Here is an 11,786-nt window from a genome sequence, read left to right as displayed (position 1 = left end):
GCGGACGGCTGGACAATAGCAGCAGCAAGCCAGCAATTCGGCCGCGCTGGTGGTGATACATTGATAGTAGTAATGTACGCCTAATCTCTGGCTTGGCATACATGTTTATGCACCTCCCCTGCCCCGGTTTATATCTCCCTTGCTCCCACAATCACATTCTCAAAAAAGTCATTCACTATACTGCTCCGGGCTCTACTCTCGTGTTCCTTTGAACCAGAGAACATCCTCTTCTGGTTACAACATGGACTAATTGCATATTAGTGTTCCTCTGAACCACGGAAGATTATTTACTACTTGTATACTCCACCGGGCTCTCCTTCAATTTCACACAAGGCAAGTTGTATATACTACTCCATATCTTGTGCTTCTTAGCTACTCTAGATCTAATCCATGTCTCCTCTCCTTGATGTTTCTTGTGCTAGATCTGACTTTTTCTCAGACGCTATAAGTTTTTCTCTGGCCATCTTTATTAAGTGTAGATGTTGAATTCATGCTTGTGTTCCTTTGAATCAGAATAATTTGGCAAAGGATGCAATACAAGAGTTTAGATCAGATCTTGTGCGTGGTTAATTTTCTGTTCACTGATTACAACTCCTTTGTATTATCTTGCACATATTTTATCTAGATCTATCATGATTTCTCGGACTTGTTGCTTGTAGCTAATTAGATCTGATTTGCGTACTAGTACATGTTCGTTAATTTTGGGTGCATACATGTTTCTTGCTCTTGTTTGTTTGAATGGACTAAACTTGTGCATGTAGCTTTCCCGTGAGAAAAAGAATCATGTTTTTACGTTGTCAATGTGTAAAATTTTACAGAGAGATGGATAACAAAGGCAAATCCAAGGCCATTGACGGTTACGTGCAAACAACATCCCATTTCCATCGTGGCAGCGGGATAGACAGTGGCAAAGAGATATGGGAGGACGATGCTGCCACCATTGCTCTTGGCGGCCGTCAACGTGACATGAGCCTTTTCCTCAGCTTCTTAGATGAACAGGTAATTAATTTATTATTTATGCCAGCCCTGTATATCATTGTTTACATCATACATATCATGCATCCTATTTAAAACTGATAATTGATGTACTGCTATAAATGTGTATTGATAGGTAAACAAGTATAATGCATTTACACCAGTATATTAATTATTTCGCAAATATCATAATAAACTACATCATATATATTTAATACTATGTGTTCAGATATTATTATTGCTGTATCTAAAAGATCTCTCTTCTAATGGGTCTTATGAGAGAGAATATATGAGTATTTTTAGTTTTAGTGCGAAAGTTATATCTAGATTGAGATATGGCAACTCTCTGTTTCCTCATTAAATAAGGTGTCAAATCATATTTTTGTTTTTGTTACACGATTAAGATAGAGTCGAAAGTGAAACACTCGCTCATAGTATAGTTCTAGAAAATCTTTTCTAGATGACGTTCCCTAGGAGACCAACCCCAGCAAACCCCTTCCCCCTTGGCTGCACGATCCCCATCCCACGGCTGGCAGTTTTTGGCCAAAAATCCACACAGAAAACACCCCTAATGGAAAGAACTACCAGGGCAGTTTCTAAAAACTACCAGCCACACACCCCACAAATGCAGTGAAAACTGTCAGGAGATCACTTCTGTTGCCAGGCGAACGTTCACCAGGGATGCGGGTTCTAGTTCTGTTGTATTGGTACTTCTATACATATATGTGGCACCAATTAACGGTAGTGGAATTTTCCACATGATTTAGTGCAGTGGGCCGGAGCAGTATTTTGGAAAATAATTTTCCATATACGAGAATATTATTAAGTTCCCAGGTGTATCGTACTACTATATAATTATTGGGTACATCATCAATGGTACCACTTTATATAAATATACTCAATGAGAGCAGGATATGTTTCCCACCATAATTTTTAGTTACCACGGATTACTACAATGGTAGGTTGCTTATTAGCTACCGTAGATGCGGTTGCCTAGTGAACCAAATTATTTGGAAATCAGTTTTACATTTTAAAAGGGTACTTTTTTGTCCATACCTATGATACCTATCGGGACTTTTTAAGTAATGTTTTCGAGACTAATACATATCCTTCGGTGCTCTATCCTAATGGAAAAGAGCCTCATGTTCCCGCCAAAAAAAGGAGACGAAAGAAAATATCCTTGTGTTGGCCATTTGTTTTAGAGAATGGTTGTTGGATCGCTCGTTTTCTTCCTTAATGGGTTAGAAGTAGCCTTCCTAATGAATGAAACATCTTCTAATCTGGCCAAAAATGCATATTAGTAAAGCACACTTTAATTTTTCATCCCGCTCCACCTCCGACGGAGCTGACGCGCGGTGTGGTGACCTACATGGATGTGGCGACCTTTCTAAAAAAACATGGATGTGGCTCCCTGGGCAGCAGCGTGCCCGGAAAAATCCGTTCTCTAATTTCGGCGTCCAATTCTGACTAAGCTAGGGGTACACGGTCCATGAATACGATGGCCAAAGGAGGCATGTCGATCCATGTTCGGCACCAACGGTACATCGGGTCTCTAGATGTGTCGATGTCACATGGGACCCATGCGTGCGTCCTACTGACTATGACCTTGTCACACTGATTGCCGAAAGGGTTGCACTGACTCTGTTTATTGCATTGTCGAGCAATGCTCTATTGCCTATCGATAGTCTCTATAAGGAGATAAGGTCGCGTACAAGGAGCCGACCCTGCACAAACCTCACTACGGTCACCGACCATGTTGTGTTGTACGTTCTCCAACACCTCTATGTCCTCCCTCACCCTAGGGGGCGTTTTTGCTTTCATCCTGGAGACCTCTGACGCCATGGTCTGCTCTAGTGTGGTTGAAAAAGAGGAGATTAGGAGATGCACAAATGTTCGGTGGGGAACAAATATTGCTAGGGACATTTCCAATAGATTATTGCTTTACATATCGAGACAATGTCAACTAAAAAAATATAAATGTCAAATAGTCAAGGTGTAAGGTGGATGGGGCAAAACAACATGTTACTATCGAAGAAATAACAAATCCTCGAGGCACCAACAAAGATGGAGGGGGGTATAAATTTCCCCTTATAATTGGTGGTGGGTGGCGGGGCAAGTGGTGGTGGCAAGTTGGTGATATGACTTGGTTGAAGCATAGGTGGAGGATCCTAAAATGAATGTATCTTAAGTGCCATAAATATGGAGGTCATGATTGTGCAATCGCCTGGTGATAGATCCATCGATAGCATTGCCGTGAAGTGAAGGTGTCAGGTGATCGGGGGGGGGGGGGGGGGGGGGGGGGGGGGGGGGTGGAATCATATATATCGCAAAACCGCCCTGGTTTGGAGCACATTTCAGACTCCAAGCCATCAACAAGGGTGGACCACCTCATGACAGTAGATCAATATATATTTGGTTGTTCTAGGTATGCACTGCAACCAAGTAACCATTCATACAATGTGCTTGATTAGTGCAATCATATTAAATTTTCTCTTAACATTTAAAAATAGTTGTGTCTGGTTCTTCTCCTCTTCATTTCGTGTGTGAATTGTGATAAGGGCTTCCTATCAACCAACACATTCATGGAGACCCTAAATTTTTTGCTCATGTTATAGGGACCGGATCATCATGACAAACATTGAGTCATAGGCCTTGTTCTTGTCTCTTAGGTTGTGCTTCCAGTGTCCTTGACGCTATTCTTTACAAAAAAGAGGAAGCACTTGAAGTAAGACAATAAAGGTTAGCCCATTCATGGTTAACGAAGCACAACCTCTAAAGGCACCCCAGTTGATCAAAAGGGGTAAACAAACTACTTGATGTGTACCTTTAACCCAAGTGTGTAAAGTTAAAGTTCGCAAATGCATCAAGATAGGTACATGAGCAATTTCTTAAAGGCATGCTTAAATGGCGACAACCTACTTTCGGGGTTATTTCTAATATAAGGCATGGCTTGATCCTTGAAGACTTATTTCTCAGCATGCCCAAAGGAGGAAAGAAACATCATGCTTCGATTCCCAAAGCCTACTTATTAGAGCGAGCGATGGTTCAACCTTTAGTGCTTAGTATATTAGTTGGTCCAATTGCAGTGATTAAGCTCTATGAAGGAAGCACCAAGTGATCACCTTGTGTGGTCAAATGCGGGGGCTAATTGTAGTAACTGCAACTCTGTGATTAGAGACCGGGCGCATACACCCTACATCCATATTGTTACTATATTAATAAGTAAAACATGTATCAAGATGCTTTGAATGATATCAATTCTATTCAAGTGCGATTGAATATCTTGTATGGTTACACCGGCTGGGATGGTTGCATTTGGATTATGAGTTTCGGGACAACATTCTACTAGCTTGTTGTGTATCAACAAGCTTCTAGCAATGCTTACTTCATATGTATCTGTATGGGTAGTACATGGAAGCACTTCCACGAGTCACAGTTATGCCATTATTAGTTACCAAGGATGCAAGCCTTCATCTATGGTGTGAGAGACATCAAGGATCATTAACCACAAGCTTAAGTGAGCTCCCTTCAGAACATCCAAATTGATGCACATTTGTCAAACATTCCCAATCAATGGGAAGACTTATGTAACATTAATAGACATTGTGTTGTAATGTTGAACAACGTATCGAGTTAAGTAACAATGTTTAGTTGTCAGATTCAACTATTGTGTTGTAATTTTGAATAACGCATTGAGTTAAGTAACTGTATTTACCTGTGAGATTCAACAGATAAGAGATTTGAAGAGTTAATGGTGTTGTCTGAGAATTGTTCCAATAAAGAAACTACATTTCATTCATTCGAAGCATACCGTCGGATGCAAAGCCTAGTGTGAATGATGCGGAAACGAACTATGTGTCTAGTACCTAAGTCATTCCTTGTGATACCTTTTGAAGGAGTGTATATACTTCATATGAATTAGTATATACAAAAAAGACAAACAGGCAATTGGTTATTGAATTCTCGTGAGATGAGCACATTGGTCATTCTTCTCTCAAAATGTGACAAACCGATCACTTTGGGATATTTTATGAGCGAACTGGTCACTCGGTCATTCCTAACCATTATCCGTCCGGGCGTGGCGTGTTGACTCAACGTGCGTCCCACATTGGAGTCGCTCAAGAGGTGTTTAGTTTGTAGAAAACACCCCGGAAACTAGCTGAGCTCGGGGGACATTTTTTCAATGCACACCTTCACTTTAATCTTAGAGAAGGGGGGTCTTTTGCAAAGCCTCCTCTACCATCTCTTCATCTCTGCTCTACTCCGCCGCTCGTCCGCGTGTTGCCACGGGAAACACGCGGCAGCGCCCCCATGCCCATTGCCCCTTCCTGCCATCGCCCACCCCTGCCATTTCCATTTTCCTGCCATCGCCCATTCCTGCTAATGCTCTTTTCCCGCCATCGCCCTCTCCCGCTGCAGCTATGGCCAGCTCACTTTATAATGACGTTGGTCTACATGGTTTCGCCATAGACAAGCAACACCATTGCTCAGTCCTCCTCTCATTTGGCACAATGGCGAGGAAGCTTTTCACCTTGCGGGTCTCCAACGGTGGGCATCTCCGCAATGGCACCGCCGCCCAGCGCCTGGGATGGGTAACGTCTCATCTAGCATTGGCTACTCCATGTCCATCGCATCCAACTCCTCCTCTTGCATAGGCGGCTACTACAACTCCTCCGATATCGAGCTGACGACATTAGAGATCTTTGCTAACCGCAAGGAGATTGTGCAGGAAGATGCTAAGCAATAGGTGGTCTTGAGGTGATGTAGGCATAGCTGCACAACAACGTTGGTGATGGTGAGCAGGACAAGTTGTTTCCTACCAAGCAGGCGGTTTTTGGGATGCCAATGCCCGCGTATGAGGTGTTTGTGCTCACCATCATGAATAGGACGCCCATGTGGTGCACAAAAACATCTCGACCAACCGGTGCTCACCGCGTCTCTTTCCACTACGCAGGCCGAGGAGATCAAGCACGAGGCTGCCAAAGCATTGTCGTCGAGCTGCGGCGATGCTACCTTTATCGTCGTCGACGCCGGGGATGAAAAGGCTGTCACCATTGAATTAATTTAGTAACAAACTACATGTGCTCAATTTCAAATAGGGGAACATGCATTAGGCCTAGTCATTATACACCGAGTTAGCACACCACGTCGACCCCGTTATGGTTAGAAATGGGGAGTGGCCAAATCGCTCATGAAATAAACCAATGTGATCGGTTCATAACATTTTGAGAGAAGTGTGACCAATGTGCTCATCTCGCAAGAGTTGAGTGACCAATGGTGCGTCTATCTCTACAAAATCCCTTCATAGAAACTATTTAAGAAAATTGATTTCAAAAATACCCTCGTTAAAAATGTCATGGTACAAAAGCACTACAAGAAATTGCTTCAATTGAATACAATAATTCATGACAAGGAATGAAGTATAGTTGATGGTTTGACTTAGTGTTACTAGTTTTATTTTTTTAAAGGACAAGTATACATTTTGTTCCATATTTTAATTTTCATCGTACAAGTTATGATATGCATGGCACTATCGGGATTTGCTTCTATAGAACAACTTATAACAAGGTGACGTTATAAGACCAATGGCATGTGTGGAACATACCTTTTACGTGACTTAATACACCCTCATCACATCAATTATTTCGTATAAAACTCGAGATACTGACTATTCACATTTGTAGTTTCAAATGAATAAAAGCCTAATGTGACATGGTAAAAATTTCTCAACTACCTTGATGCCACTATAGAATTTACCACACCCACCCATAGAGAATTTATATTGATTTTAGCATCAAAAGCCTCTCCATGGCCATTCCCCATTGAAGGTCACTACTTGCAAATCGGAACCGTGCTCACTTAAATTTAGTGTCCAAACCACACCCTGATTTGGCGTACCAATCATAAACTAAATCAATGTTGTGAGACATCTCTCAAATTGTTCACGGGATGGGTTAGTGGGCATATCCCTTGATCTCATAGTTGCCCTACCTTATCCACATCAAAACTGTTGCCTCTATAGGTAGTCCTCTCTTGTGTCCTCTTATTCGCAAATCATAGTCCTCCCCCTACTTGCACCATGTATGCTTCTTGTTGAGTTATTGTATTCCAGTTCTCACTGCCCATCAATTATAATCTTCCTAATCCTCATCCGGAAACTATCCATCGGATATCTAAGGTGTTTGGTGAACAACTAAGGTTACATCAGAGCCATCATAAAGAAGGTTGATCCTAAATTTTCCGACTCAGCCACCTGAATTTGTAAAAATAAACCTCAATCTTTTGTTCTTTTTATTCTTGTTCCTCTTGTCAATCTAAATGGCATTGTCATGCTTGTCTTTGGGATAAATTATGAAGAAAAAACGGTTAGGTCTCTAGAGACAGGACCCTCGCTATCTAGGGCATGCTTGTAATCCTCGAGATAGCAGATGTTCATTTTCTCCGAATAACATGAGCAACCATAAATTTGTTAGGATATGAATACCTTTTGAAGGATACGTAATGATTTTTCACTTAGGTGGTTGGTCCATAAACAATCGAATTATTAACAGTCTTTTGTTGCTGGGTCATTCTCATCTCTTGTCATTTGTATCTTTCGTCGAGATCTCTCCCCATTTTTTCACTGCCTTGCTCCCTATTTGTTTATCTCGCCATACTCCATGATAGTCACCTTCCCCATGAATTTAGATGGGGCAAAAATTGAGATACATTCCGCATTGTTCGTGCTACACTGTGACAACATCTTGTCATGCTTCTCTTGTCGTGCGACATATCTACCATGCACATGCCTAGATAACGGAAGAGCCAGTAGTACCAACCATACGGGCGAGGCGTCGCTTGCATCATCGCGAGCTCATGGATGATGCTTTTCTTATCAAACAGCGGTGAAGCACCTCCCTTCATTTATATTTGTGAGAGATTTTTGTCTCAATTGTATCTTAGTGTTATTAGATGAACATAGTGACGGGCACCATCCATTCCCTATATTATGTTTGAAATTTTTCATTGCAATTGGATCGATTACTATATTAATCGGTCGATTGAGATGGAAGTTACACTGCACACTAGTGCTCTCCACTACTTCTGGTCAACTTTTGTTTTAAATTTTTAAGATTGCAAAACAAATTGGTTTAGCATGATTAAAACTGTTGTTGTGTGATTGGTTGATTGTGTTGCTCAAGTTACCTACATTTTTTCTTGATTTTAGTTTGGAAACACTACATTTGTACACGAAGTAATAATTCTTTGCCCAAAAAACCCAAATATTGTTCAGTTTTTGTTATTGTCTTGAAAGTTGAAATACTCATTGTTGTAGATAAAATTTGCATTGAGGAAAGTTTACTGTCATCGACTCTACATTCAGTGTGATCCACTGAGGAGTGAGCAATTACCAGTATCATATATCTGACATATGGATGGAATTTACCCTTGAAACTACCATATGATCATGAGTTAGTAACCACCGGTTGTCATTGTTGTTTCACCTATTGGAAATATATGCACCATGAGTGCTCCCCGTAATGGAAATAATAAATTGTTGTTTCCTTTTCAGGATGATCCAAAGAGCGAAGAAGAGTCGACTCTACACAATCAGAAGTTGCTCCAAATTGGTGACACATACATAAATCCATTTCAGCCTGTGAACTCTTCTGCCTCTACTACAAACACTGTTGTCAAGGATTATACTGAGCTACACTCCCAAATTCCACTACCGAATATGGATGTCATTCAAGATTTGTGTGCACAGTCATCATCATCTTCTTTAGGGATTGTTCCTAGTAATTTTGCTAATATGATGGCGATACAGGAGGCATGCCTTCGTGCGTTGATTGACCCAGATCAGGAAGTATCATACAGGTTATGGCGTCAGTCCCGTGAGGCTTTGAAGAATCACTATGCTCTTGACGTTGAGATGGCATGTTCTATGGGGCATGTGCCAAATATAAATGCTCCTGGGAATTCCGAGTTCAATTCACTTCTTAAGCTGATCAAGAATCCAGTAAACCAGTCTATGCGGCTCATTAATGTCAAGGGCCACGTATCTGCTCTCAGGTGCACAAAACTCATGCAACCTTATCTTCATAATTACCTTATTAATATATCACAAGTACTAAGCATCAGTTTCAGTCAGTATATTCTTAAGGTTACGCCTCCTATTGTGCCATGCATCCCTAGAAGAAATTGCGACCTTATATGGTGTATAAATCATCCATTACCCTTTGTTGTATTTAACATGCAGTGCTGACCCAATTGGGAGCTGCTTTATACAGCAGAAACTTGACGAAGCAACAACTGGAGAGATAGTTATGCTATATAAAGAAATCACTCCTAGCATCCTTACACTGGCCACTATTGCCTTTCCCACTTATGTTGTCCAAAAGGTTTTCTTCCTCCAGTTCCTATAGAATTTTGTATCTTGACTGTCTAATTAAGGATGTTGAGATTATCAGACATAAATTTCTGTACTTACCTTCTAATTTTTTTTATAGCTTCTTGAGCATGGACCGCCAGTCTACTTCAGGATACTAATTGCTAATCTAATGGGGCATGTGTTAGACCTAAGCCTTCATCTCTATGGTTGCCGGGTGATCCAGAAGGTAAGCTGAACACTATATCTTTTCTAACATCTCATGATTGAAGGAATTAAGGTGTGTTTGTAGATTGCAAAACTGCACTTTTATATTTGGAAGGCCTCTGTTTTGTAATGTCATGTAAGATAGAATATGTAATTTCGTCAAACCATTCATTCTCATGTATTCTCTTGTTAATATTTTGATTATCTTAGATAACTTCTGTTACAAATATAATATAATGTAAAATACATAAATAGTTTAAGCTGATTATGTTTCATTATGTTTTAAATTTCTACCCTGGTATGCCATATTGTTTCATTGCGAGCTTGGTCACTGATGGTGTCTCTTTGTTCAGGCTTTTGAAATAAGCGAAATTGATCAACAAATAGAGATGGCCAAGGAGCTTGATAGCAACCTATTCAAATGTATCTGTGATCAACATGCAAACCATGCCGTTCAGAAATGCATGGAGTGTGTGCAGCCGCAATATATCCAATTCATCTATAGACGTTTATGTGGCAAGGCCAAGATGTTATCCACCCATCCTTACGGATGCCATGTGGTTCAGGTTAGTTTGGGCATTACACTTTTTACCACTTCCTATCTTTTGACGTTTGTTTGTACCATGTTCACTAATTATTCCGCCCGCTCATTTCCTTAGAAAATGTTGGAGTTTTGCAAGGATCCTAAATTTATGGACAGGTTTATCATGGAGATTCTAGATTGTGCAAGGGAGTTGTCTGTAGACCCATATGGAAACTATGTTGTGCAGGTAAAATATGGAGTGGTTTGTAATTTGATGAAATGGCTCGCAGCTAAACAAACATTCACATGTGTGTTCTATCGACATGTTGCAGTACATTGTGGAGCATGGGGGGCCTCGTCATCGAGAAATTATTATGTTGAAATTTGCTGGGAGAATAGTACAGATGAGCCACCAGAAGCACTCTTCCAAAGTCATTGAGAAGTGCCTAATCTATGGCAGCTACCACGATTGCAAGCTTCTCATAAATGAGATCCTTTGTGTAGGCGGTGGTCAAACTGCAGATCATATTGTGGTATGTGCCTCTTGAGATCTTACCGACGTTACTCGACAAACATCCCTAGAGAGATATACATGACTAATCTTGTGTGGTTGCCTGGTCATGCAGGGCATGATAGTCCACCAGTATGCAAACAATGTGGTGCGGCAGATGATTGACGTGGTGAACGATTGGCAGTTCAACGTGATCGTGGATGTGTTGAGGCGCAACAGGGACACTTTGGTCATGTATGCCCAAGGGAGGCAGGTCATCGCGCAGGTCGAGAGGCTCCTCAATGGCATGGCACCGTCCCCTGACTCCCTTGTGCAAACATTGTCGTCCCAGTTCATCTAGTGTGTTTTTAACTCTTATTACAATGGTTTGCTTTGTACATATGTCTCTCTTCTACTTCCTGGAGCATTAGTGATCGGCAGAAATTGAATTAAGGCGAACTCAGTTGCTTTTGTTTTCCCCATCAGGTGAACTAAATTGTTTCTGTAGAGGAGCACCGAACTATAACCTACTAATAGTTACATGATGTCTATAATGTTGCATGCACAATCCAGTCCAGTGCAGTGTTGTTTCTGAATTTTGTTTTTTGACGTGGCTGTGGCTATCATGGCTCTGGTTTCAGATTCAGCTACCAATAAGATTTTTTTTTCCAGTTTCTTTTTGGAATTTCAGACCGAGAAATTTTTTTTGCCTACCACACGGTTTAGCTGGGCCCCTTTTCTTAGTCTCCTCGCTATTTCTTTATATTGGGAAATTCTAGATGTTAACCGAACGACAAGGCTTCAGTTCTAACTGGAATTTTTCCCTCAATGATAATTATATTGTCTTCCGCTATTCAGGGCTGCACTTCATTATTTGCCTTTTGGACTCAAGGTTTTTATATAATTGTTCTACTAGGATTCCAACAGTAAAGTGTACTATAGTGCTATATGTTATACAAGATGTATCCCAATCACGCTATGTTAGCAGTACAACAATATTTTTTAGTGTTTTAAGTGAAAGGTTTACTATTTTCTTTTCAATTGGGTTTTGTCTGATTTTGGTAATTCAATAGTAGTGCCTGCAACTGCAAGAATTGGCTGCCATGCTGAGGTTTTGGGTCAGGACTCAGGAGCCAATTCCCACTATGGAAAACAAAGTGTACTAGTGGCAGCGAAAAAAGTACCGCTTTGGTAATTTTTGGTTCGATTCAGCAGAACATTTT

The 11,786-nt window shown here is 40.9% G+C and overlaps 1 protein-coding gene across 1 annotated transcript; it reads left to right on the top strand.

The window, feature by feature from the left end:
- Positions 1-822: 822 nt before the first annotated feature.
- Positions 823-10,924, top strand: LOC125519669 (pumilio homolog 1-like). Its single transcript, XM_048684400.1, has 8 exons — positions 823-999; positions 8,528-9,027; positions 9,215-9,356; positions 9,465-9,572; positions 9,904-10,116; positions 10,210-10,320; positions 10,406-10,606; positions 10,700-10,924. The coding sequence occupies exons 1-8, from the start codon at positions 823-825 to the stop codon at positions 10,922-10,924; spliced, it is 1,677 nt and encodes a 558-aa protein (XP_048540357.1).
- The last annotated feature ends 862 nt before the right edge of the window (positions 10,925-11,786 follow it).

This window comes from Triticum urartu, chromosome 7 (genome assembly GCF_003073215.2).
Source record: "Triticum urartu cultivar G1812 chromosome 7, Tu2.1, whole genome shotgun sequence".
Taxonomy (NCBI): Eukaryota; Viridiplantae; Streptophyta; class Magnoliopsida; order Poales; family Poaceae; genus Triticum; species Triticum urartu.
Note: the sequence above shows the minus strand (reverse complement) of the source record. Positions and strands in the feature narration are given on the sequence as shown.

What these genes read in the sequence shown, in the direction of transcription:
- LOC125519669 (XM_048684400.1), top strand. Translation starts at nt 823, where the DNA reads ATGGATAACAAAGGCAAATCCAAGGCCATTGACGGTTACGTGCAAACA. An exon ending in GTTGCCGGGTGATCCAGAAG is followed by an intron (nt 9,573 to 9,903) that starts GTAAGCTGAACA and finishes CTCTTTGTTCAG; the next exon opens with GCTTTTGAAATAAGCGAAAT. An exon ending in ATGGAAACTATGTTGTGCAG is followed by an intron (nt 10,321 to 10,405) that starts GTAAAATATGGA and finishes GACATGTTGCAG; the next exon opens with TACATTGTGGAGCATGGGGG.